Genomic DNA, 25,444 nt, shown 5'->3' with positions numbered 1-25,444 from the left:
CGGTTATTTGCTTAATAACCGAACGGTTGAGGAAGTTGAATAACCGTTCGGGTTCGGTTCGGTTCGGTTAATAACCGAATAACCGCGGTTAACTGAACGGTTATTGAGTTTTTTAAATATTTTAATTTTTATCCTCATTATTAACCTTATATATTTCATCCAATAAACCATAAAATGTAATGTTTTTAACTTTTATCCTAATTATTGAAGTTTTTAGATTTTTTTATAATTTTATTTTTACATGATTAATCATTTTGTGCATTTATTTAAATAGATATTTTGAAATTTATGTAGGATTAATAAATTTTTTTAAAAAATATATCATAACCAAACCGAACCGAATAAACCGGAAAATATAATCGTTTGGTTATAATTTTATTATGCAAAAACCGAACCGAACCGAACCGAAACCGAACTGAACCGAACCGATTAAATCTATATAACCGTTTGGGTATGATTTTTTTTATAACCGAAATAACCGAACCCGAAATAACCGAACCGAAAACCGAACCGAAACCCGAAATGGCGGTGTCCCATGGATTCTTCGTTTCCACTCGTTTCGATTTTGCGTTAGCTCTTTCGGAATTTAGAATTGTTACAAATTCCGAAAGAGTTAATGCAAAACCGAAATGAGTGAAAACGAAGAATCCATGCGATCGACTCCAAATAAATTTAGGACTAAAGCGATGTGGAGATGTTGATGTTGATGTTCTTGTTATTATATTTCTTAGGGGTTTGGTTTGCCATCTTAATGGGCCTTATTATTCTATTTTTCACAAAATATTCGGCCGATTTCACCACTCCCTCTCTCTCGTGCCCATATACATGGGCCCGAATATATATAATGTTGGCTTTAGAGTGAGATTTGGGAACTGATCCATATTCAGTTCTATATGTCGTGTGTGTATATATAAATATACTAATTACTACACTGAAATTATAATGGTTTTGTCAGGTTAGTGTTTTGAGGTTGTCTTGTCATAACAGATACACTATTGAATTTGAACCCTCGTGTACTTGCCTTTATTTAGAACAGTTTTACTTTATTACGAGAATCATAAATGGTTGCCTTGGAATTTTTCTATTACAAAGAAACAAAAATAAAATTCTTCTCATCAATAAATTTTTATACAAGATACATATATATATATATATATATATATTGTGCAAAACAATTAGATTTTCAAAATTGGGGGGGACCATTTTAGAATAACGGTTGGAAACAGAAGGGTCTGGAACAATATAGCCGTTAGGGCGATATTATACACGTGGCACAATCTAGATGGATCGAAGACAACTTATCGAAATGGGCCCCCGAGTTAGATATCTGATCTGGCATAGCCGATCTGATGTTGGAAAGTGACGTGGACGTTATTGGAGATAAGGATTGGCAACGACTGATGGTGGGGGACAACTTTTGGACATTCTTCTAAATCCAAAAAATTATAATCCCAATTATGCCAGATTATAAATATAATATAAATCATTACAATTTCATGTACCACTACTTCCCATTAAAAATTATAATTTTTTTGTACGATAATATAATTGAAAACATTATTTGTGTTGCTGTTTAGATTCTTTACACTGTTAATTGTGAGGTTTGTTTTTAGTTTTTAACTTTGATTGAATTTTAATTGGTGGTTAAGCTTTTGGGGTTGTGGGGGCTCGTGGAGAATGTGCGATCAATTATGGTTTTACCAGCTGGCACCCATGTGATCCATAATTGGTTTATACTGCACTAAAAAAAATCCCGAGTATGTAAACTACAATTTTAATCTAATACCATAATTGATTTCAAATTATCATATAAAACGTACAGATTTTTAAGATATTTTTCTATCGGATAAAGACGTTAATAAATAGACGAAGACGAAATCCGGAGATACAGATTGATATATAATTTTAAAAATTTTCAATATACAGCTCGGATAAAAAAAAATGCATTTTTTGTTCAATTTTCTTATTATATGTCGAGTTTTTTTTTTTAATATTTTAAATGATATAGAAAACGCATCTAACAAAATTATCTACATGTTATAAGTCTCGCACACAAGAAACGGTGTTAAAAAAAATCACAAATCTGAGTGAATCATACAATAATAATTAATAAATAATAATAATATGCTAATTTTTTTGTTGGAGTAAAAATATCACAGCAAAAATTATATCATATGATTGCAAATCGGCTTATCTTGCATTTTTTTTAAAGTGGAGTCCCGTATTGGTCCTCAAAGAATAATGATTCGGAATTAAATATTATTCTAGAAAATTATTTGGATGAAGTATAGGATTAAGCAGTAAAATTAAATGGAACATATATCATTATATAGGAATTAAAATTCAACTTAAAAATCTTAAAAATTGATATAAAAATTAGATGAATATAATTAAAAACAAAATTTAAAAATATCCTGAGCATGCACGCACGCATTGCACACATACACGCCGTAAATAGCTAACCTATAGAGTACGTATCTTTATATGAAATAATAAATTATTATACATTAGGGACGAGGGGGCCGATAAGGACAAAATACGATTATCAAGGCATAAAGACGAGACAGCGCTGAAAAAGACATGTGACCATTGTCAACAAATTTAATTAAAAGTAAAATTTGTTGTTCCTTTTTTTAAGAAAAAACCAAAAAAGGTAAGAATTATTTAAATTAAGTTAGTTATAGGCTTCCTCTATTGCCGTTAGTACTAATGTCGCTTAATTAATATCCATCGTATGATAAAATCCCAAACTCCTTAGCAACTATGTAACATGCATTATACTATATTATATATATATATATATATATATCAATAATATATTGACAAGAAATGTTAAATATTGATCGATATATTGAGAATCCTGATTATGAACGGATCCACGTTGAAGCAAATCCGTATAAATTAATTATCCATGATGGAATAATTCTGTCATGGTATATGTAAATATATAATTAGAGATTATGAAAAAATATTAAAGATAAAAATATGGCTGATTTTTTTGAAAAAAGGAATTAGAAAATAGGGGGAAAAAGACAGATATTGTGATATCGGATTTTGATTATTATTTTTTTGTTATTTTTTATTTGATAAAAATTCTATTTATTTAACTTGGTACGATCCATATTTATTTTTCATTAAAAAAATTTAATTATCTTTTGATGATATATTTAAATTACTTATTTATAATTAGGAATAATTTTGGTCTTAAGAATATATTAAATTAAGTTAAAATTAATTTGATCTTAGATATAATATAACCGTTGGAGAGAAAAAAGGGATTGACAATTGACATGGTGACGAAGAAAACCCTACTCCTCACCATATATGATTATCGCTCACATGGCCTCGCTGTAGCTTTTGGGCCCCACCACTCCCCCACACTTTTTTAAAACTTCATCAATACAGCTCAGCAAAAACAATATCGTGCTGTATTGGGTTTTATCTTTATATAAACAAAGTTATATTAAGTTTGGTTAGACAATTTATACATAAACCATCTGTTTTTTATGTTTTTAAAAACATTATGGTGTAATTCGTTTTTCAGACCCATGAATAATATATATCAGACGGCTTTAATGAACAAATTTCCATAATATACTAAAATAGCAGTAATTGAAATTGGATTGCAAATTTTTTAATCTTTTTTTTTTTAATTTCAGTGATACCAAGCAAGCATGCTTCAAAATAGCGCTTTTGATAGGTAAATAAACTAAATTTAATCGTTATTTTTTTCATGAACTAAAAATAAATAAATGGTGTGATTAATATTATGTAATTCGATTTTAATTCCAGAAAAAGTGTAGAAGGTTTTCTACAAAATAAAAATTAAGCAGTTCGAATGGATATAATTATATCAGAGGAATATTCTAAACGCATGTAATGATTATAAGAGAGTTAAAGAATTAACTGGAAAGTATTTTTAAATTAAGTTCATGAGAAACTCCGGAAAAGCCCTTGGGCTTATCCAAACCATGCAGACGTTTTCCCTTTTAAAAGCAGAGTGAAGGGACTGTCGTCACCACGCATTATCCCGAACAGAGTATTCATAATCTCCATTGAGATAGAGAGAGAGAGAGAAAGAGAGAGAGAGAGAGAGAGAGAGAGAGAGATGTCGAAGGAAGTGAGTGAGGAAGGACAGAGCCAACACCATGGGAAGGACTACGTGGATCCACCACCGGCTCCGCTTCTCGACATGGCTGAGCTCAAGCTCTGGTCCTTCTACAGAGCTCTCATCGCCGAGTTCATCGCCACTCTTCTATTCCTCTACGTCACCGTCGCCACCGTCATCGGCCACAAGAAGCAGTCCGGTCCCTGCGACGGCGTTGGCCTACTCGGGATTGCCTGGGCCTTCGGTGGCATGATCTTTATCCTCGTTTACTGCACCGCCGGTATCTCTGGTAAGCCACTCACTTTACGTGATCCAAATCGGAGCTATAGTATGCACCCTTATCGTTTCTTGACGAGATTTTTTGTGGGTTCTGTTCGATCTCCGTACGGTGGTACTAATGTATCGTTCTTGCAGGTGGTCACATCAATCCGGCGGTGACGTTCGGTCTGTTCTTGGCCAGGAAGGTGTCCCTCGTGAGAGCCGTAGCTTACATGGTGGCTCAGTGCCTCGGAGCCATATGCGGAGTGGGTCTGGTGAAAGCCTTCATGAAGAGCCCTTACAACCGCCTCGGCGGTGGAGCCAACACCGTTGCCGACGGCTACAACACCGGTACCGCCCTCGGCGCCGAGATTATCGGAACCTTCGTCCTCGTCTACACCGTCTTCTCCGCCACTGACCCCAAGAGGAGCGCTCGTGACTCTCACATACCTGTACGTACGCACACATTCGGTTTGATTTACTGAAGTGGGTTTGGATAGTTACTCGAAAAGATCTCGACTTTATGAACAAGAAAGTGAAAATAATTAATTTCGTGGGTGTTGGTCACAGGTTTTGGCTCCGCTGCCAATTGGGTTTGCAGTGTTCATGGTGCACTTGGCTACCATCCCCATAACCGGGACTGGCATAAACCCCGCGAGGAGCTTTGGAGCTGCGGTCATCTACAACAACGAGAAAGCTTGGGATGACCATGTAAGTTGGGTTTGATGATCCATTCCAATTAATATGAAATGATCCATGTGATAATGATTATTTTGGTTAATAAAACTTGCAGTGGATTTTCTGGGTGGGACCGTTCGTGGGAGCCTTGGCAGCAGCAGCATACCACCAGTACATCTTGAGGGCTGCCGCCATCAAGGCCTTGGGTTCTTTCCGCAGCAACCCAACCAATTAAAAACCCGGATTTGTTCTTATTATTATGCCGTTTTAAGTTCTTTTTGTGTGTATGAGAGAGGGTGGGTGATGAAGATTGTTGATGGTGATTTGTTCCTTAGTTTTCTTTTTCTTTTATGTAATTTTCGTCATTTCAAATCATTCAATTAGAGATTTTTAGTTCTATTTCCCGTATTCATTGTCTCCTACCAGTGCTTATCAGCGTTAAATCATCAGAATTATGGTTTTTGGGTCATGGTTTTTGCCTTCTCTCTAATCCGCAGGGGAAAGCTTAAGCCAGCCAGTGAGGGCCAATACACGCGTGTCGCTTAAACACACTTTTGTTCCTAAAAGTAAAATTTGAAAGAAAAAAAAAAAGAGCTAATCATTTTTTAGCTTTTTAAACTTTTAAAAATAACAAAAAATGCGTATTCAATTGCGTCGTCTACAACGCCAGGACCCATCACCACCTAACCTTCCGCCACGTGTCCTTTAGCTAATCTTCTCACATGGATGGTCCCGCAACGCGGGTATAAACGCCCATTCCATTGGCTTTTTTCTAAAAATAAAATAATTTTTTTTTATTTTTTTTATTATTATCTGGTTTTCTTAATAATTCGGGTGTATATACATATATGGTGTAAAATATAATATCTTGAGAGAGCAGAGGAGAAGTGAATAAGGGTCTGGACAGTGTCAACTGTCAAGTCTCTTCTTTTCAGAAATAAATCAAAAGCAGAAGGGGAAAAGGGATTCCAATCTGCAACGGTGCCACTCACTGGTCCCCGTTTCGGCATCTGTAGACTTAGCCGTTATATTATATCCGTTTGGCAAAAATGGATTTAGGGTTTGAAAGAGTTTAGGTGTTGACGAAGAAAGGAGAGGAATCAAATCCCAAATTAAATTTCTCATCTCCGGTCTAAGCTTTTTGGAGAATGTCAGTGTACTTAGCGACCATGAGTGTCTTTGAGATTTGTGAGTGCAGTTCCAAAATGACAAAACTACTCAGCTAAAGATAACGAAAGTTGAATTTGTTATCGCTCGGTTATATTTTATTTTTCCTCAACTTCATCATTGGTTTTGGTTCGGTTAACCTGTAACCGTTATTCTTGTAACAATAATTTGCACATGATATGAATTACTAAAAAAAATGTTTTCCTGACGCTAAAATGCCATTTTATATTTATTATTTTTGGACCATAGATGCAAGTGATGCAGTTGTATAAACATAGATTGGGGTCACGTATGTAGAATTGTATAGTACATAGAATGCCGCCATGTATACAGCACATACATACGTATGTATATGTCTGTTTGCAGAACGGTACATACGTAGGGGATGCGGCCATATCATCGGGGTATGGATGTGTGGCGGCTATTGATTTGTCTGCACCCACAACTCATCAGGACTGCCACGTCATTTACAGACCTTCTGACTACCACCATAATCCAATTTTCTAAAACCCTATGTTGAGATGAGATATTAAAATTAAATTAAATTAAAAAAAAATTTGTTGCCATGGAATCGTAAGCCCCGTTCGGTTGGTCCAGGCAAGGAACCAAGTGAATAACTGTAGTATAGTCGGCCAATATACGTCGGAGGAGAGACCCGAAGGCTCCGCACGCGTCTCAGCCCCTTTGACACGAAATCCGGTCAAAGTGGACCTCCGCCTCGACGCTCACTCGTTACCGAGGCCGCATCTCTGCGGAAATGGGGCCCGGGGACTTTCCTGGGGTTTAGTCCATTACAGACAGTAGCCCAATCACTTTGCCAGACAACTTGTAATCGATTTAGGAGAATCTCATATATAAAGAAAATAAAACTCACTTAATTTTCCGATGTGGGACAAAAGTTTACAAGGGTTATTTTGGTAATTGTACACTTACACTTTAATTAAATTACTTATTCATTATCAACCGTTTGCATCGAGGAGGTTGGCAATTACCAAGGCAAAATCGGTAAAAATGCGATCTTTCCCACAACCAACGAGCAATCGAAGAGCGAAACTGTAAACCCAGAACAGATATTCTCGGTATCCGACCAAACGATTGAATTAGCAGATGAACGAATGAACACAATTAAATATATTATAAGTGGATAAATTTTTATTATTATTTTAAAATTCGTTTTGTCGTTTTATGTAGAAAGAGTTTTGAAATCTCAACACAACCAAAGGCAGTTGGGGTTTTGCACTCATGCAATCTGCTCCTTCCGTCATACTTTATATCCCCTTTCGTATATTTGTCTATACATACACACACATGGAAATGCTATTGTTAATAACATCAAATGATGAAATCAAAATAGATGATTGATATATAAAAAATAATGAAAGAAAAAATATAAGAGATTAGAAATAAATATTCAATAGCTTATATAAACAAAATGAAATTAATATTTCTATATTGAGTTAAAAAGATAGTTATGAAATTTTTTAGTTTTAGTTTTGAAATGATAACAAAATCTAAATGGTAATCAAGTAAAAATTGTTATTCTAATTATATTTGAAAAGAATCTTTATGGAGTGCTCTGGGGTGGGGCCCGGTGCAGTTCGTTACACACGCTTGAGACACTGCGTACCTTAAAAGAACTAAAAAAGAATTGTAAGAAAAAAAATACACTCCCATATATACATATATATATATATATAGAGAGAGAGAGAGAGAGGAAACTAGACATGTATATATATATATATATATATATATATATAAAAGTAAAGTTTGTGTTGTACATGAGGCATGGGTCATCTGGTGATGTAATCGAAATTTGGGAGCTCAAACATATTGTATGGGTGATTTAGAGCGTGCCACGACATTTTGTTTCTTGCTCCCCCACGTGACCAGATTCCCTCCGACGAAGGTGCAGTAGCCTGTTGTTGATTTTCGATCTGTCCTATCTCCGGCCCAATCGGCATCACAATAGGCTACAATCGCGGTGTGTTTGTTGTTGTCCATGTGAATGCCATTGTTTGGAGTTCCTTTGAGATATTTGAGGATACGATCCACCATGTTCCAATGATTCGTCTTTGGGGTTATGTTTTTTTTTTTTGGTATGAAATGGCTATGTTATGTTCTCTCTTCCTCTTCTCAAATCTCTTCTTCTGGTTTTGTTCTTTAATTTCTCTTGCAAATTGTATATATATATATATATATATAGTCTGAACAATTCGGATGATTATTTTCGATTTCTTCAGCGAAAGCTCCTATTTTTTTGTTTTTCTTCAGTGAAAATTCCCTTCTTTGTGTTTGATTTCATGATATACTCTTAATTCATAATGATAATATTTAAAGTTTACATAGGTGAAGTTTTTGTCTTAATTCTGTGTAATAGATCTTGTGTGTATATATATGTAGCGATTTAAACGATCGATAATACAACGCAGAAGCTCTTGGGGAAGATCAGAACTCTCGTGGGTTTGGATTACTTTGTCGTTCGATCTTTCTGGTAATTTTTAACGATTTGTGAAAGTTTCTCTCTTTCGTGTTTGGACCGACGATATGGCATTGGTTTCTTCTGTCTGAATACAGGTTTGTGAAATTGTTGGGTGGTTATTGTGGCAGAGCTGAAGAGATGATCGACGAAAACAATGGCGGAGAAGGGTTCCTCCCTAACAATAAGCAGATGGATATGGACATGTTAACGGAAGTTGCAGAAGATGATGTTCCTCTTGGGATGGAAGCTCTGACCAGCTCCATGGGGAATGTCGCCTTGAATACGCATCATGTTGCTGAGTGTGGTAACCCTAGCTTGCCGGTCAAGGAACAACAAGACGTGGATGACGAGGAAGAACAAGGCGAGAACCAGATGATGGCTGAGAGGATGAGGATGAGGTTGCTGAATGATAATCTCTACAAGCTTCGCTCTTTGATTCCGAATGTTACTAAGGTACCGCTCCAGACTTTTTAGAACTGAGTGTTCTTTCTTTTCTGCTTTTGTCTCATCTGCGCTTAAACCCTTTGGTGGCATATGTAGTTGGACAGGAAATCTATCATGTTGGGCGCCATTGATTATATCAAGAAGTTGCAGAAAGAGGTAAAGGAACTTCAAGAGGAGCTTGAAAAGAATTCAGATACTGAGGATGGGTCAGATCAACATAGACAAGGTGGAGGTATGAGCTCCGTCAATGGAGCTGACAATGAACTCATGATGAAGGGTGGCGGTGTGTTTGAGCCACAGGTGGAACTGGCTATGGTTAAGGTAGATGGGAGTTATGAGTTTTCTGTGAAGGTGATATGTGAATACAAACCAGGTGGCTTCACAAAGTTGATGGAGGCTCTTGATTCTTTGGAGCTCGTGGTCATAAATGCAAACACGACCCGTTCTCTCGATCTTGTCTCAAATGTCTTCATGGCCGAGGTATGGTTCCACCTTCATACTTGTCTGAGGGATCAACAAAAGAAACAAAAAACGAGACAGAACTCATCACAGTTCTTATTGTTAGTTTCTTCTGGATGTTGCAGAGAAAAGACGGTGAAATGGTGCAGGTTGATCATGTGAAAGACTCGCAGCTACAAATAACCTGAAAATCCATCTAGAAGATGGCATGATGACGATCATCCATCTATATGATCATCAAATCAATCATGATTACGAGCTCTCATCATTACCATCACCATCACTATCACCGTCTTCACATCCAGCATTGCCACAACCAAATCGCATCTTTTCTTTAGCAAAAAGCTTCTTTTTACATCTGTAAGGTAGGTACACTTTGAAAGATTTTCTTCTTGAGAAATAGAAATAAAGGAACTGTAAGACCAAATGACAGTGGCCATTTCCAATACCCAGAATAAACCAAGAGGAACTGCTCTTAGATTTCACAAGGAGAAATAGATTAGAAACCAAGAGAGAGAGAGAGAGAGAGAGAGAGAGAGAGAGAGAGAGAGAGAGAGAGAGAGAGAGAGAGAGAATTTTTCGTTTTGGGCTTATGGGCTTTAACCAGAAATTTCAAACGGGCTTCAAAATTGATTTTTTTGGTTCGGCTTGTGGGCTTGGTTAATTTTTCGTTTTACGCTAAAATGCCATTTTATATTTATTTTTTTTGGACCATAAATTAAATTTAAAAAAATAGTTGTCTTGGATGGACGATCGTTATATCTCATCTCTAATTCGAAGAGAAGTATGTGCTTTACGTTGAAACAATGCGAGTCCATGAGTAGAATCAGACACTAAAATATATTATAAGTGGAGAAATTATGATTTTTTTTTCTTAAAAATTGTTTTGTCGTTTTATATAGAAAGAGAAAATGGAAATGGGAAAGAGAAGTTGAGAATTTGGTGGTTGGGATTTTGCGCTCATGCAATCTTCTCCTTCTGTCATGCTTTATATCCCCTTTCGTATATTTATTTATACTTACACAAATGAAAATGTTATTGTTAATAACATTAAATGATGAAATGAAACTAGACGATTAATTTGTATATAGAAATAGATATTCAATATCTTATATAAACAGAATGAAATTAATATTTATATATTGAGTGTTGAATATAAAAAGATAATTTTTTTAAATTGAGTTAAAAAGATAGTTACGAAATTTTTTTAGTTTTAGTTTTAAAACGATGACAAAATTTAAATGGTAATCAAGTAAAAATTGTTATTGTAATTATATTTGAAAAGAATCTTTAATACCAAAAAAAATTGTAAACAACATAATTGTTTTAAAAAAAAATCTAAAATATGGAGTCCTATGGAGTGTGGGGCCCGGTGCAGTTAGACACACTTGAGACGCCCTGTACCTTGAAGGACCTAAAAAAGAAATATAAGAAAAAAAATACACTCCCGTATATATATATATATATATATATATAGAGAGAGAGAGAGAGAGGAAACTAGACATGTATATATATATATATATAAGTAAAGTTTGTGTTGTACATGAGACATGGGCATCTGGTGAAGTGATCAAAATTTGGGATCTCAAACGTTGTATGGATGCCTTATGGTTATGTTATGTTCTCTCTTCCTCTTCTCAAATATCTTCTTCTGGTTTTGTTACAATTCAGATGATTAATTTCGACTTCTTCGGGAAAGTCCCCATCTTTGTGTTTGATTTCATGATATACCCTTAATTCCTAATGATAGTATTTAAGGTTTGTCTTGTTAATTTTGTGTAATCGATCTTGTGTATATATATATAGCGATTTAGACGATGGATAATACAACGCAGAAGTTCTTGGGGAAGATCAGATCTCTCGTGGATTGGGATTACTTCGTCGTCTGGAGGCTAAGTAAAAGGTTTGATCTTTCTGATAATTTTTAATGATTTGTGAAAGATTCTATATCTTTCGTGTTTGGATCGATGAATATATGGCATTGGCTTCTTCTGTCTGATACAGGTTTGTGAAGTTGTTGGGCGGTTGCTGTGGCGGAGATGAAGAGATGATCAGCGATAATAATGGCGGAGAAGGGTTCCTCCGTGATAGTAAGAAGATGGACATGAACATGTTAAAAGATGTAGCACAAGATGATGTTCCCCCTAGGATGGAAGGTTTGACCAGCTCCATGGGGACTGTTGCCTTGAATATGCATCATGTTGCTGAGTGTGGTAACCCTAGCTTGCTGGACAAGGAACAACAAGACGTGGATGACGAGGAAGAACATGATGAGGACCAGATGATGGCTGAGAGGATGATGAGGAAGTTGCTGAATGATAGGCTCTACAAGCTTCGTTGTTTGGTTCCTAATATTTCCAAGGTACAACTCAAGATTTTTTGGAACTAGGTGTTCGTTCTTTTCTGTTTTGTCCCATATGTGTTTAAACCCTTTGATGGCATATATAGTTGGACAAGGCATCTATCATCTCAGACGCCATTGATCACATCAAGGAGTTGCAGAAAGAGGTAAAAGAGCTTCAAGAGGAGCTTGAAAAGAATTCAGACACTGCAGATCAACATAGACAATGTGGAGGTATGAGCTCTATCGATGGAGCTGACAATGAACTCATGATGAAGGGTGGCGGTGTGTTTGAGTCACAGGTGGAAGTGGCTATGGCCAAGGTAGATGGAAGTTATGAGTTTTCTGTAAAGGTGATATGTGAATACGAACTAGGTGGCTTCACGAAGTTGATGGAGGCTCTTGATTCTTTGGGGCTCGTGGTCATAAATGCAAACACGACACGTTCTCTCGATCTTGTCTCGAATGTCTTCAAGGTCGAGGTAAGATTCCATCTCTGTGCTTGTCCGAGGGATCAACAAAAGAAACAAAAAACGAGACAGAACTGAACAAAGCTCTTGTTGTTTCTTCTGGATATTGTAGAGAAAAGACGGTGAAATGGTGCAGGCTGATCATGTGAGGGACTCGTTGATGAAAATAACCTGAATATCCATCTGGAGGATGGCACGATGATCATCACCATCATGATAATGACCACCATTACCATCATACCATCTACCATTACCACAACCAAATTTAGCTTCCACCAGTGAATTAACAAATAGATCCTTTTCTTGGCAATTCCTTACAAAGTACAAAAGGCGGAATCTTTTCTTTAGAAAAAGGCTTCTTGTACACTTTGAAGGATTTTCTTCTTAAGAAATATAAATAAAGGAACTGTAAGACCAAATGACAATGGCCAATTCCAATGAAGAAAACACGATTTGTAAGAGGTCGAGATGCGAACTCGGTCCTAAAACCAGTCGAAGAAGTGAGAGGAATTAAGAAGAAAGTACTCTGGTTATTTTTATTCACTCTTAATGTTTACATGCTTTTAACCTAAGTATATGTAATGATGGAGAAAACGGCTATACAGAAAATACATTATGGCAACAAGATATTATCAAATTCAATACAGAAAGGTTTAAGGGATTCTTTCCTTTCTTCGAGTTATACGCATCCACAATTGTCTTCTTTCTTTTTTTGAAGGAAACTTGGGTTGCTTGTCTCCCAAGTTTGTTCTTCATGAGTTGTCTCCTTCGAAAGATGTCCGTCGTGTTCACCATTGATCTTCAAGTCTTCTTGCTCTCCTTGTCTATTAACATCCCCTCTCAAGATTGGCCGACCAAATTCAACAAGGCCAATCTTGACAAGGCATGTGTTGAGGACGAACGAGCTAGTTGCTTTGGTGAGGATGTCGGCTAACTGATCATGACTCCGTGTGAAAATTGGTGTGATTAAACCTTGTGTGATCTTTTCCCGGATGAAATGACAGTCTACTTCAATATGCTTCGTTCGCTCATGGAAAACCGAGTTGTTTGCTATGTGGATCGCCGCTTGATTGTCACAATGTAAAGGTGTGGGCGTCTTTGTCGTAATCCCGAGGTCGATGAGGAGTTGGCGTAGCCAAACCACCTCGCTCGTCGTGTTCGCCATTGCCCGATATTCAGCTTCCGCACTGGAGCGTGCCACGACATTTTGTTTCTTGCTCCTCCACGTGACCAGATTCCCTCCGACGAAGGTGCAGTAGCCTGTTGTTGATTTTCGATCTGTCTTATCTCCGGCCCAATCGGCATCACAATAGGCTACAATCGCGGTGTGTTTGTTGTTGTCCATGTGAATGCCCTTGTTTGGAGTTCCTTTGAGATATTTGAGGATGCGATCCACCATGTTCCAATGATTCGTCTTTGGGGAGTGCATCCATTGACTAACCTGATGCACCGCAAAACTAATATCAGGGCGTGTAATGGTAAGATAAATCAACTTACCGACGACACGACGGTATCGTTCTGGATCATCGAATGCTTTCCCGTCGCTTTGATCCTTGAAGTGTTCCTCAATTGGCGTTCGGACTGGTTTTGCTCCAAGTTTGCCTGTCTCGTTTAGCATGTCTAAGATGTACTTTCGCTGAGACAAAAATAAGCCGTTAGAAGTACGAGTAACTTCAATACCAAGAAAGTATTTGAGCATGCCAAGATCCTTGATATCAAAGACATTGCTCAAATATGTCTTGGTATCATGAATACCATCGATGTCATTGCCTGAAAGAATTATATCATCAACATAAACTAAAAGAACGACAATACCCGTAGATCGTTTAAGTGTGAAGAGAGAGTGGTCAGAGTCGCTTCTTGCAAATCCTTTGACGAGAAGAGCTTGATACAAGCGATGATACCATGCGCGAGGCGATTGTTTGAGACCATAAATGGCTTTCTTAAGCCGACAAACCTGTCCCGATCGGAAGGGTCCCGTATATCCCGGCGGAGGCTTCATGAAGATTTCTTCATCGAGCTCGCCTTGTAAGAAGGCGTTCTTCACATCCATTTGCCAAAGCTGCCAATCAAGGTTAACGGCTAAAGAGAGAACAACGCGTACCGTAGGTAGCTTGGCAACCGGAGCAAAAGTTTCAGTGTAATCCTCTCCATACGTTTGAGTATAGCCTTTTGCGACGAGTCGGGCTTTATGACGTTCGATGGCACTGTTGCTTAAATACTTGATTTTATACACCCACTTACAACCCACAGCTTGTTTTCCTGGTGGTAAGTTGGTGATTTTCCAAGTTCCATTTTTTTTCGAGAGCCGCGAGCTCTGCGCTCATTGCCTTGCGCCACACGTCAATATTTTTAGCTTGTGAATACGTAGTCGGCTCCACCCCCTGCTCAATAACGCTTAAAAAATTTTGCTCATTAGTAGGAAAAGAGTCAAGAGAAGAGTACATAGCAATGGGGTGAGCTACGGTAGTGATGGCCAAATGCCCACTAGATTGGTTGTCTGCAACTTTCCAGGTTGGTCGTCGGACCCTCTCACTTCGGCGAAGTTGTGGATGAACGAGAGGAACGAGTGCGTCGGGAGCAGCCGCGTCGATGATATCCTCGGACAGAAGTTGTATCGTCGGAGTTGGTGGGTCTTTGTCATTGAGTGATTGAGAGAAGGGACATGCACATTCAAAGGAATTTGCACGTGTTGGTCAAAATCAGATTCCACATGCGAAGGAATCTGCATGCTTAGTTCTATCTGAGGTGTGACAGGTGTTGCATGATGGTTTGATATGGCTTCTCCCTCAGATGAAGAAACGTGTGAATTAGAGGGTGGTGATTGGAGATTGTCTTCTGCACCTGCAATGTTAGTATCGAAGTATTTATCAAGAGAAACAGGTTGGAGAGAAGGAATACCATCCGCGTGAAGATCCTCCGAAGAAATAGAGGAAGATATGTGAGCTCCAAGATTGTTTAGTGTGTTGAGTAATCGCCCGAGAGTATCATTCTCGTCGGTTCCTTGTGTGACAAGTTGCTCGATCTCTTTCCAGTTTTGCTTGTCGAAGTAACTAAGCTCTTCTACAAATATAACATGTCTGGAGGTATAGACACGATTCGTCGGGGGATGGAAACATAGATAACCCTTTTGATTCGCCGGATAGCCGAGGAAGACGCAACGAATGCTCTTTGGATCAAGCTTCGTTCTTTGGCCTGCATCTATATGGGCAAAGCATACACACCCAAAAACACGTAAATGATCGAGAGAGTCACGACGATTGAAGAGTACCTCGAATGGAGATTTATCCTTGAGTATTTGTGTTGGTAGACGATTAATAAGGTAGCAAGCGAGCTTCACGGCATCACACCAAAATGTCTTTGGGATGTTGCGGTAGAAGAGAAGAGTACGGGCCACTTCCATCAAGTGACGATTTTTACGTTCGGCAACACCGTTTTGTTGTGGTGTATGAGGGCAAGAGCGTTGGTGAACAATTCCTTCATGAAGTAGATAATCTCGAAATTGAAAGCTCATGTACTCGCCTCCACCATCCGTTCGTAAGCACTTGACCTTGACATTAAATTGATTAGCAATATATGCGAAAAAATTCTTTGTAGCATAGAAAACATCACGTTTGCTTTTCAAAGGAGTAATCCAAGTGTACTTGGATTTCTCGTCAATAAATGTCACAAAATATTTGAAATGATCACGAGATAAACACGGCGCAGTCCAAACATCCGAATGAACAAGGTCAAACACATTATGATAAATAGTAGTAGAATCCGTAAAAACCGAACGACAATGTTTTCCTAACGTACAAGCCTCACAATGAGTATCAAAAGTCTTAACGTCGGGAACAAGCAAGCGAAAGACCTTAGTGTGTGGATGTCCTAACCGAGCATGCCACACACTAGGAGAAACCGAAAGAAAGCTAAAATGCAAGTCTTCTAGATAATAAAGATTGCCCGTCCGTGATCCTTTTCCAAAGACACGATCCGATTCAATATCCTGAAATAAAACACCATTAATATCGAAAACAACACGACACGATATTTCTTCAATAAGTTTCGAGATGGATAAAAGATTTGCATGGAATTCGGGAACATATAAGGCCGAGATTTCTCGGTCAAATATTTTGATCTTACCAATCCCCTTGATTGGTACAGTCTTACCGTTTGCGATGGTCACGACACCATGGCTCGGGGTGATATGGGAAAACAAAACATCATCACAAAACATGTGGGTGGTCGCACCCGAATCAAGTATAATGGAAGAGTTACGAGAAAAGTTACCAGTATCTTTATGAATTGATTGAAGGAGATGTTTGAGACCCTTTAACTCATCGGATGTGAGACTGACCAAGTTTTCATTTTCATGTGCTGCAGTCAAAGCAGAATCTCTCCTTGGTCCATCCTTGAAACGTGGAGGCTTCATGTGAGGATGCAATATCCAACACCTCTCATTGGAGTGTTAGCGGAGTGAGCAGAGACGAGGCAACATACAAGGAAGGAGACGAACCAATAATGGACGAAGTCAACTCGAGCAATAACAAAGCAAGAAACTCACGGCCAAAAGGAGACCAAAATCACAATTGATTAACAATTCACCACGTGAATCCTGCAAATTCCCATTTCTGCAAGTATCAATATTTAGTTTCCAAATCCTTTCTTCTCTCTTAACGATTATATTGTAACTTTCCATTTATTCATGGTCAATGTTTGTAGTATATATTTTGTACAGATTCATTACAGAAGATCAAGAAATACAGAGCATTTTTTTTTCTTTGATTCTGTCATCTTCTTCGAATCTGTTCTTGCTCGGTTTCTTCATATTGTCTTTTCTTTATGGTATCAGAGCGTTGAAGGTCCGAGAACCCCTCTGATTCCTGTTTTTTTCCGCTGTCAAACTCTCTGTTGTTGCTGTTATTTTTTCTCATTCAACATGGATCTGAATCTGAAACCGATTCCGATCACTCTCACCGGTGACAATTACTTCTACTGGTCCAAGGCAGCCAAGGCCATGCTGAGCAGCCGTGGCCTCTGGATTCACGTCATCCAAAAAGACCCTCCGACCCCAGCTGTAAGTGATGCAGAAGGCGGAGCTTCTGACACAACTACACAGCAACAAGATGCAACTGTTCTTGCTGCAAACACAAACCAGATATCACCAACAGATGCTGCGAAGTGGTATCAGGATGACCAGATGGCCTTGGTTATTCTTCAAGGCTCTCTAGAGAAGACTGTTCTTCAATCCTTCATTGCGCTCGATTCTGCCAAGGCGCTATGGGATGCTCTGAAAAATACTTACGGTAACATCTCTAACGTTAGCCGTATTTTTGAAATCAAGAAAAAGATTTTTCAATTGCAGCAAAATGGAGATCAGTTTAACAAAGTCCAAGGAGAATTTTGTGCTCTTTGGAATGAGTTGGAAGAGATCAGACCACCTTCAACAGATCACACAGTCCTTACCGAGAGAAACGAAGAAGACAAGGTCTTTGCCATTTTGCTAACGTTGGATGCCAGCTACAATGACCTTGTCTACCATCTCTTGCGTCAATCTCATCTTCCACGGTTCGACGAAGTCTGCATGATGATCAAACGTGAGGAAGGTGGGCGAAACTTGTTTGCAGGTCCTGGCGAACTTGCCCATCTGTCACACAAGCCCGACGCCTCTGTGGTATCTTCGGCGAAATTTTCTCCGCTGTCCAGATCTAGTCGTGATAGAAAACTGGTTTGTGATCATTGTAAGCGTTCCGGGCACACGGTGGATCGTTGTTGGGCATTACATCCTCACCTCAAACCCTTGCGATTCAAAGATGCAGCCCCTAAACGCGGTACCGCCTTGAGCACCGGAAATACAGTGGTTTTCACCGATGATGAGATGGGTGGTTTTAAACAGTTCTTGCTCACTATGAAATCTCAGGATTCTGGTAATTTTTCTGGCTTTTCTGCTCTTTTCCATCCTCGTATTGTTGTTGATTTAGGGGCTACATCTCACATGTTCAATGATAGGAGTTTGTTTCATGAACTCCAACCCGCCTACGGGGTTGTTTCTATTGCCGATGGTAAGCAATGTGCTATACAGGGGCATGGTTTGGTTAAACTTCTTGATCGCATTCTTACAGCTCTCTATGTGCCTGATTTTAAGAATAATCTTTTATCGATTCCTAAACTCATTGAGGAGTCACCTTGCAAAGTAATTTTCGATGCTAACGGAGTTGTTTTTCAGGATATTGAGACTGAAATGATTTTCGGGAAAGGAATTAAGAAGAACAATCTTTACTATCTTCAAGCTTCCTCACCAGTTGCTCTTTCTGCATCTCATTCTCTATGGCACGCTCGTCTTGGACATCCTCATCATCGTGTTTTAAATTTACTTGTTCCCCGCGCAAAGACTGATTCTTTAGTTTGCGAAGCTTGTGTTCTTGGCAAGCATTGTCGCTCGGTTTTTCCTGTTTCCACGACAGTTTATGAAAACATTTTTGATTTAGTGCATTCGGATGTTTGGACTGCTCCCTCTCTCTCGCGTGATGGTTACAAATATTTTGTAACGTTTATTGATGAAAAATCCAAACATACTTGGATTACACTTCTCAAGCGTAAAAGTGATGTTTTTGATGCGTTTCGGAATTTTCATGCTTATGTCTTTACGCAATTTGGGATTCATGTTAAATGCTTAAGGACAGATAACGGTGGTGAGTACTTAAACAATCAGTTTCGCGCCTTCATTCTTCAGAATGGCATTATTCATCAGCGTTCCTGTGCACACACGCCTCAACAAAACGGCGTGGCCGAACGGAAAAATCGTCATCTCATGGAGGTCGCCCGGACTTTGCTTTTTCATCGTAATGTACCCAAGCATTTTTGGAGTGATGCAGTAAAATTGGCGTGCTATCTCATCAATCGTCTTCCTACTCAAGTGCTTCGGGATAAATCTCCACATGAGGTAATCTATAATTCAAAAGGTTCCATTGATCACCTAAGAATTTTTGGCTGCGTTTGTTATGTTAAAATTTCAGATGAGGAACGCAACAAACTTGCTCCTAAAAGCTTACGCTGCATCTTTCTTGGTTATCCCATGGATCAGAAAGGTTTTTTATGCTATCATCCTCGTACCAATCGTGTGTACACCTCGCGAGATGTGGTTTTCATCGAGCAACTAAGCTTTTATGAAAGGAAGGATTGGCCGAGCTTAGAAGATTTGATCACTTCCGACAAAAATGATGTTCCTGACGTGGATCAATATCTTGCTTCCCTTCAACTGACAGGCAATGACATCATGCCACCTGTATTGGCTGCATCATTGCCACCAAACCCCTGCACCTCTCTCCTTGAACAAAATAATCATGCTCCTTTAAATATAGATTCTGGGTCTACTAATCCTCTTGCAGGTCCCAGTGTATCTGGATCGATTCTTCCCGACGCTTTTGCACCTGGCGGATTAGACTCAGCCTCTCTCTCCCCTCTGGCAGCTGATAATTCGGTCGCCTCTCCTCTGCAATCAGTTTCTCTGTTTCAGGGGGAAGCCACTCTTCCCAGTCCAGAAATTCTGGCAGCCACTCCATCATCGTCCGCCGCTCCTGAAACCCTGCCTGACGGTGGTCCTCCTCTTCGACGCAGCTTGAGGGAACGACGACCAACATGGAAACTGCGTGATTCATCTAATCAGGTTTCTTGTCCCATTTTCTCGAGTGTGGCTTCGTCGTTTTCATTATCCACTGCAGGCCCTTCACCGCAAGCTCGACAACCAGCGTCGACTTCTCTTTCATCATTACAGCTAGTTGGTGACAATGCCATCTCCAGCTCTCTCACGTCGGATTATCCCTCCCAGTGTAGTGCATCGGCTACTGACAACTCACCCACTGATGGGTGCCAGGTTCCTTTAAATTCATTAAACAATTCTTCTGTTGCACATCCAATTGCCATGTTCTCCCACCTCGATGATTATCCTTTATCTGACAAATGTTTTTTAAGTGTTCTTGAAAAAGGTTTCGAACTGCAGTCTTATGCTCAGGCTCGGGATCTCCCTGTATGGCAAGCGGCGATGCGAGAAGAACTCAGTGCACTCGAACGTAATGGCACATGGGAGATTACAGAACTTCCTGCTCATCGTACGGCACTTGGATGCAAGTGGATCTACAAAATTAAGTATCGCAGTGACGGAACAATAGAACGTCACAAGGCTCGACTAGTCGCTCAGGGATTCACTCAAACTTACGGGGAAGATTATACTGATACTTTTGCTCCTGTCGCTAAACTTCCCACCGTTCGTGTTATTCTCTCACTTGCTGCTAATCTTTCTTGGCCTCTTTGGCAGATGGACGTCAAAAACGCGTTTCTTCAAGGGGACTTACAGGAAGAAATTTTTATGAAACCTCCGCCGGGATACACTGCTGTCCCCTCGCCTACTCATGTGTGTCGTCTCAAGAAATCCATCTATGGCTTGAAACAGTCACCTCGAGCGTGGTATATCAAGCTTCATGATGCGCTCATTGCCCGTGGCTTTTCTCGTAGTCACTCTGATCATTCCTTGTTCACACTTCTCGGTGACTCCGGTATAATCGTTCTTTTAGTCTACGTTGACGATATAATAATAACTGGTAGTAACACTAGTGGTATTACCGATACTAAGCATTATTTGCATCAGGTTTTTGACATTAAAGATCTAGGCCGTCTAAAATATTTTCTTGGTATTGAAGTATGTCATGTTTCAGATGACTTGTTTTTATCACAACGCAAGTATGTTCTAGATCTTCTTCGTGAAACAGGAAAGCTTGGTGTCAAACCCGTTCGAACCCCGATAGCGGAACATTTCAAAGATCAACGCGAGGGGGAATTATTGGAGAATGCTGAGCAATATCGTCGCGTTGTTGGTAAGCTTATATATCTTACGATTACTCGACCTGATTTAAGCTTTGCCGTCCATCAGGTAAGCCAGTGGATGCATGCTCCGACTACATCTCATTGGCAATTAGTGGATCGTATACTCAAGTATCTTAAGGGAACACCTAACAAAGGATTGTGGATGAGACGTAACAAACACACGGAGATCATAGCCTATTGTGATGCGGATTGGGCAGGAGATAGAACAGATCGAAAGTCTACCTCTGGATACTGCACGTTTGTCGGAGGAAACCTTGTTACGTGGAAAAGCAAGAAGCAAAACGTGGTATCAAGATCAAGTGCAGAGGCAGAATATCGAGCAATGGCTAATACAACAAGTGAGATTGTTTGGCTGAAACAATTGCTTGAAGAGCTCGGGATCAAGACTACTAAGCCTATTACTCTCCATTGCGATAACCAAGCGGCACTACATATTGCTGCCAACTCAGTCTTCCACGAAAGAACAAAACACATTGAGGTAGACTGTCACTTTATTCGGGAGAAGATTGTGAGCGGATTAATCTCCATGGTGTTCACACGAAGTCAAGACCAGCTCGCCGATATCCTCACCAAAGCCACCAGCTCTTTTGTACTCAACAAAATGCTCTCCAAGATTGGTCTTACCGATATTCGCCGACCAATCTTGAGGGGGAATGAGACCCTTTAACTCATCGGATGTGAGACTGACCAAGTTTTCATTTTCATGTGCTGCAGTCAAAGCAGAATCTCTCCTTGGTCCATCCTTGAAACGTGGAGGCTTCATGTGAGGATGCAATATCCAACACCTCTCATTGGAGTGTTAGCGGAGTGAGCAGAGACGAGGCAACATACAAGGAAGGAGACGAACCAATAATGGACGAAGTCAACTCGAGCAATAACAAAGCAAGAAACTCACGGCCAAAAGGAGACCAAAATCACAATTGATTAACAATTCACCACGTGAATCCTGCAAATTCCCATTTCTGCAAGTATCAATATTTAGTTTCCAAATCCTTTCTTCTCTCTTAACGATTATATTGTAACTTTCCATTTATTCATGGTCAATGTTTGTAGTATATATTTTGTACAGATTCATTACAGAAATACAGAGCATTTTTTTTTCTTTGATTCTGTCATCTTCTTCGAATCTGTTCTTGCTCGGTTTCTTCATATTGTCTTTTCTTTATGGAGTGTCCATGTTTCTTACAATGATCACAGAAGTAAGGTTTTCGGTTTCGGATGGGAACATTAGAAGCGCTCGGTGCAGAGGACTTGTGTGTGTAATGTGCAAGTTCCTGCGGTCCCGTGAAATAGTTGCGTCCGCCTTCTTCGCGTTTAATCATCATACATAACTCTTCGAATGTTGGAAGTTTAGTTTGACGGAGTACATGATAGATCAGATCATTGAACGAGCCATTGAGTGTCGAGAGGATGGAAAACACTTTATCTTCCTCGGCACGTTGCATAATAATCTGTGGATCCGTTGAGGTTGGTCTCACCTCTTCTAACTCAGCCCATAACGCACAAAATTCTCCTTGAATCTTGTTAAACGGCTGCTCGTTCTGTTGAAGATGAAACAACTTTCGTTTTAGTTCAAAAATACGACTAACATTCGAGATGTTACCGTAAACTTTTTGGAGAGCCTCCCAAAGAGACTTGGCCGTGTCATGAGAGATGAATGATTGGAGGAGGTGAGGATCGAGTGAGCTTTGCAATATCACCAAAGCTTGGCTGTCCTCTTGTCTCCATTTAGCAAAATCCGAAACAGCTTTTCGGTTGAGTTCTAGGCGTTGTTGCGCCTGTGCATGAGTCTCTCCTTCGACAGCCACCTCTTGTGGGGGAGAAGACTTCCTTTCAACAGATATATGCTCCCATAATCCTTTGCTATTGAGGGCCGCCGTTGCTGCCTTAGTCCAGTAGAAGTAATTGTCGCCGTTTAGAGTGATCGGAATGAGTTTGGTATTCGATTCCATGGCTGTCAACGGGGGTAGCAAGAGGTTTCGATGGTGGAGACAATAGAAAGAGAGATAACAGCGGGTTTATTGATCGTTTCACTCTGATACCATGAAGAAAACACAATTTGTAAGAGGTCGAGATGCGAACTCGGTCCTAAAACCAGTCGAAGAAGTGAGAGGAATTAAGAAGAAAGTACTCTGGTTATTTTTATTCACTCTTAATGTTTACATGCTTTTAACCTAAGTATATGTAATGATGGAGAAAACGGCTATACAGAAAATACATTATGGCAACAAGATATTATCAAATTCAATACAGAAAGGTTTAAGGGATTCTTTCCTTTCGTCGAGTTATACGCATCCACAATTGTCTTCTTTCTTTTTTTGAAGGAAACTTGGGTTGCTTGTCTCCCAAGTTTGTTCTTCATGAGTTGTCTCCTTCGAAAGATGTCCGTCGTGTTCACCATTGATCTTCAAGTCTTCTTGCTCTCCTTGTCTATTAACATCCAATACCCAAAATAAACCAAAGGGATCTGCTCTTAGATTTCACAAGGAAAATGATTAGAAATCAATAAAGAGAAATAGTTTTCGTTTTGGGCTTCAAAAATTGAAAACTTTTAGTTTTAACAGGCCCATAATGATATCATGTATATTCTAATATGTGGATTCAAATTTGATAATTGAGCTATCTAATTAATAAATGACTGAAAGAAGAAAATGATAATGGATATTAGGATAATAGATTCCATTAATCGCAGCAAATTAGTAAACTTTTAAAATTAAATGAGAAATTTTTAAAATAAGAAAATGAGTAATCTAATGTTAAATGAGAAAATTTTAAAATAGGAAAAATGAGTAATCTAAAATAAAATTATAAGAAAATTATATAAAATATAATATTTTTTTTATAAAAATTATTGTTATATTAAACGAGATTTATTTATTTATGAAATAGTAAGAGATAAACTAGAAAATATAATTGTAAAGAAATTATAATAAAAATGAGTAATTCAAAATGAAATTATTGTTTTTTAAATGAAATATGGTTATTTTTAATAAAATGTATCGTTATTTAAAATGAGATTTATTTATTTTTTATAAAACAATAATAGTTAAACTTGAAAATATAATTATGAAGATTTATAAAAAATGAATATATTTTGGAAGTATAATTTCATATTATAAAAAGAAATTAATAAAAAATATATATTTTTATGATCAAACAAATAAATTATATTATTTTTTTATTAAGTTCATATTCACAATTATTAATATAAGATAATTAATAAAAAAATAACCCTAAGCGCGTTCTCACAGTGTTTATAAATAATTACATAGCATATTTATAAGCATAAATTATAGTAATAACATAAAAGGGATGTTTTGTAGGTAGGTAGACCTAAAGACTTTAACTTTATTTTATCTATACATATTTACAAGTATATGATATAAGCTGAGATATATATAATTTCATGCAAGGCATGCACTTCACCTACCAAAGCAACAAGCAATCTCTCTCTTAAAACAAGTAAAAAAGAATTATAAGAAAAAACACACTCCCAATATATATATATATATATATATATATATATACACTCACTCGCATGTATACATGTACAGAGACATGCATATATTGTGTTGTACTGAGAAATGGGTCATCTGGTGATGTGATTGATGCCACGGAATTTGGGAGCCATCCTTGAAAAGCTCATCTCTTCCTTCTCAAATATCTTATTCGGGTTTTGTTGCCTTCTCTTGCGATTTATACACAGTTTGAACAATTTGGATGATTATTTCATGTTTGATTTCATGATTCGCTCTATTCCTACTGATAATATTCAAGGTTTAGGTCAAGTTTTTGTTCTGATAATTCTCTGTAAATTATGTAGTTTATGTATATGTGGTGAATTATAGACAATGGAGAACCGGGTTTTTTAAGATCTAAGGTGGGAGCTGAATAGTAAGTAAGCTCTACGATTTTCGCTCTTTGGTTCCTAATGTTTCCAAGGTATCGCTCCAGACTTCTTGGAACCGGGTTTCTATTTTGTCCCATAAACGCTTAAACCCTTTGGTGGCATGTAGTTGGACAAGACATCTATACTCGGGGACGTCGTTGTTTTCATCAAGGAGTTAGAGAAAGAGGCAAAGGGGCTTGAAAAGAATTTATAGACACTAAGAATGAGTCAGATCAATTTAGATAAGATACTGGAGCTAACAATAAACTCATGAAGGATGGCGGTGTGT

General features: G+C 38.4%; 3 protein-coding genes across 9 annotated transcripts; all 3 read left to right on the top strand.

The window, feature by feature from the left end:
• Positions 1-4,016: 4,016 nt before the first annotated feature.
• Positions 4,017-5,452, top strand: LOC104804325 (probable aquaporin PIP2-8). The gene is made up of 4 exons (XM_010528589.2): positions 4,017-4,397; positions 4,523-4,818; positions 4,937-5,077; positions 5,160-5,452. Exons 1-4 carry the CDS (start codon positions 4,109-4,111, stop codon positions 5,277-5,279), a joined length of 846 nt encoding a protein of 281 aa, XP_010526891.1. The 5' UTR covers positions 4,017-4,108; the 3' UTR covers positions 5,280-5,452.
• Positions 5,453-7,986: 2,534 nt separating this feature from the next.
• LOC104804324 (transcription factor ABORTED MICROSPORES-like) lies at positions 7,987-10,250 on the top strand. 5 transcript variants are annotated; one of them, XM_010528585.1, is made up of 5 exons: positions 7,987-8,043; positions 8,612-8,702; positions 8,819-9,143; positions 9,231-9,614; positions 9,719-10,244. In XM_010528585.1, exons 3-5 carry the CDS (start codon positions 8,829-8,831, stop codon positions 9,779-9,781), a joined length of 762 nt encoding a protein of 253 aa, XP_010526887.1. In that variant the 5' UTR covers positions 7,987-8,043; positions 8,612-8,702; positions 8,819-8,828; the 3' UTR covers positions 9,782-10,244. The 5 variants fall into 5 exon arrangements, with proteins under 5 accessions (XP_010526887.1, XP_010526886.1, XP_010526885.1 ...); XM_010528584.1 differs by having other exon boundaries at positions 8,786-9,143; XM_010528583.1 differs by having other exon boundaries at positions 7,989-8,043; positions 8,641-8,702; positions 8,786-9,143; positions 9,719-10,250.
• An 887-nt stretch (positions 10,251-11,137) lies between these two features.
• Positions 11,138-23,490, top strand: LOC104804322 (transcription factor ABORTED MICROSPORES-like). 3 transcript variants are annotated; one of them, XR_770332.1, is made up of 6 exons: positions 11,139-11,203; positions 11,400-11,496; positions 11,598-11,955; positions 12,042-12,416; positions 12,517-12,866; positions 23,335-23,490. XR_770332.1 is itself a non-coding variant. In XM_010528582.1 (5 exons), exons 2-5 carry the CDS (start codon positions 11,411-11,413, stop codon positions 12,577-12,579), a joined length of 882 nt encoding a protein of 293 aa, XP_010526884.1. In that variant the 5' UTR covers positions 11,138-11,187; positions 11,400-11,410; the 3' UTR covers positions 12,580-13,024. The 3 variants fall into 3 exon arrangements, 2 of the variants coding, with proteins under 2 accessions (XP_010526884.1, XP_010526883.1); XM_010528582.1 differs by lacking the exon at positions 23,335-23,490 and having other exon boundaries at positions 11,138-11,187; positions 12,517-13,024; XM_010528581.1 differs by lacking the exon at positions 23,335-23,490 and having other exon boundaries at positions 12,517-13,024.
• The last annotated feature ends 1,954 nt before the right edge of the window (positions 23,491-25,444 follow it).

Source organism: Tarenaya hassleriana, unplaced genomic scaffold, assembly GCF_000463585.1.
Source record: "Tarenaya hassleriana unplaced genomic scaffold, ASM46358v1 Cleome9, whole genome shotgun sequence".
NCBI lineage: Eukaryota > Viridiplantae > Streptophyta > Magnoliopsida > Brassicales > Cleomaceae > Tarenaya > Tarenaya hassleriana.
Note: the sequence above shows the minus strand (reverse complement) of the source record. Positions and strands in the feature narration are given on the sequence as shown.

Excerpts from the sequence above, each read along its gene's own strand:
- LOC104804325 (XM_010528589.2), top strand. The coding sequence starts at position 4,109 with ATGTCGAAGGAAGTGAGTGAGGAAGGACAGAGCCAACACCATGGGAAG. Across the intron at positions 4,398-4,522 it reads CTGCACCGCCGGTATCTCTG|GTGGTCACATCAATCCGGCG; the intron begins GTAAGCCACTCA and ends TCGTTCTTGCAG. Across the intron at positions 4,819-4,936 it reads CTCGTGACTCTCACATACCT|GTTTTGGCTCCGCTGCCAAT; the intron begins GTACGTACGCAC and ends TGTTGGTCACAG.
- LOC104804324 (XM_010528583.1), top strand. The coding sequence starts at position 7,990 with ATGAGGCATGGGTCATCTGGTGATGTAATCGAAATTTGGGAGCTCAAA. Across the intron at positions 9,144-9,230 it reads TGATTCCGAATGTTACTAAG|TTGGACAGGAAATCTATCAT; the intron begins GTACCGCTCCAG and ends TGGCATATGTAG. Across the intron at positions 9,615-9,718 it reads CAAATGTCTTCATGGCCGAG|AGAAAAGACGGTGAAATGGT; the intron begins GTATGGTTCCAC and ends TGGATGTTGCAG.
- LOC104804322 (XM_010528582.1), top strand. The coding sequence starts at position 11,411 with ATGGATAATACAACGCAGAAGTTCTTGGGGAAGATCAGATCTCTCGTG. Across the intron at positions 11,956-12,041 it reads TGGTTCCTAATATTTCCAAG|TTGGACAAGGCATCTATCAT; the intron begins GTACAACTCAAG and ends TGGCATATATAG. Across the intron at positions 12,417-12,516 it reads CGAATGTCTTCAAGGTCGAG|AGAAAAGACGGTGAAATGGT; the intron begins GTAAGATTCCAT and ends TGGATATTGTAG.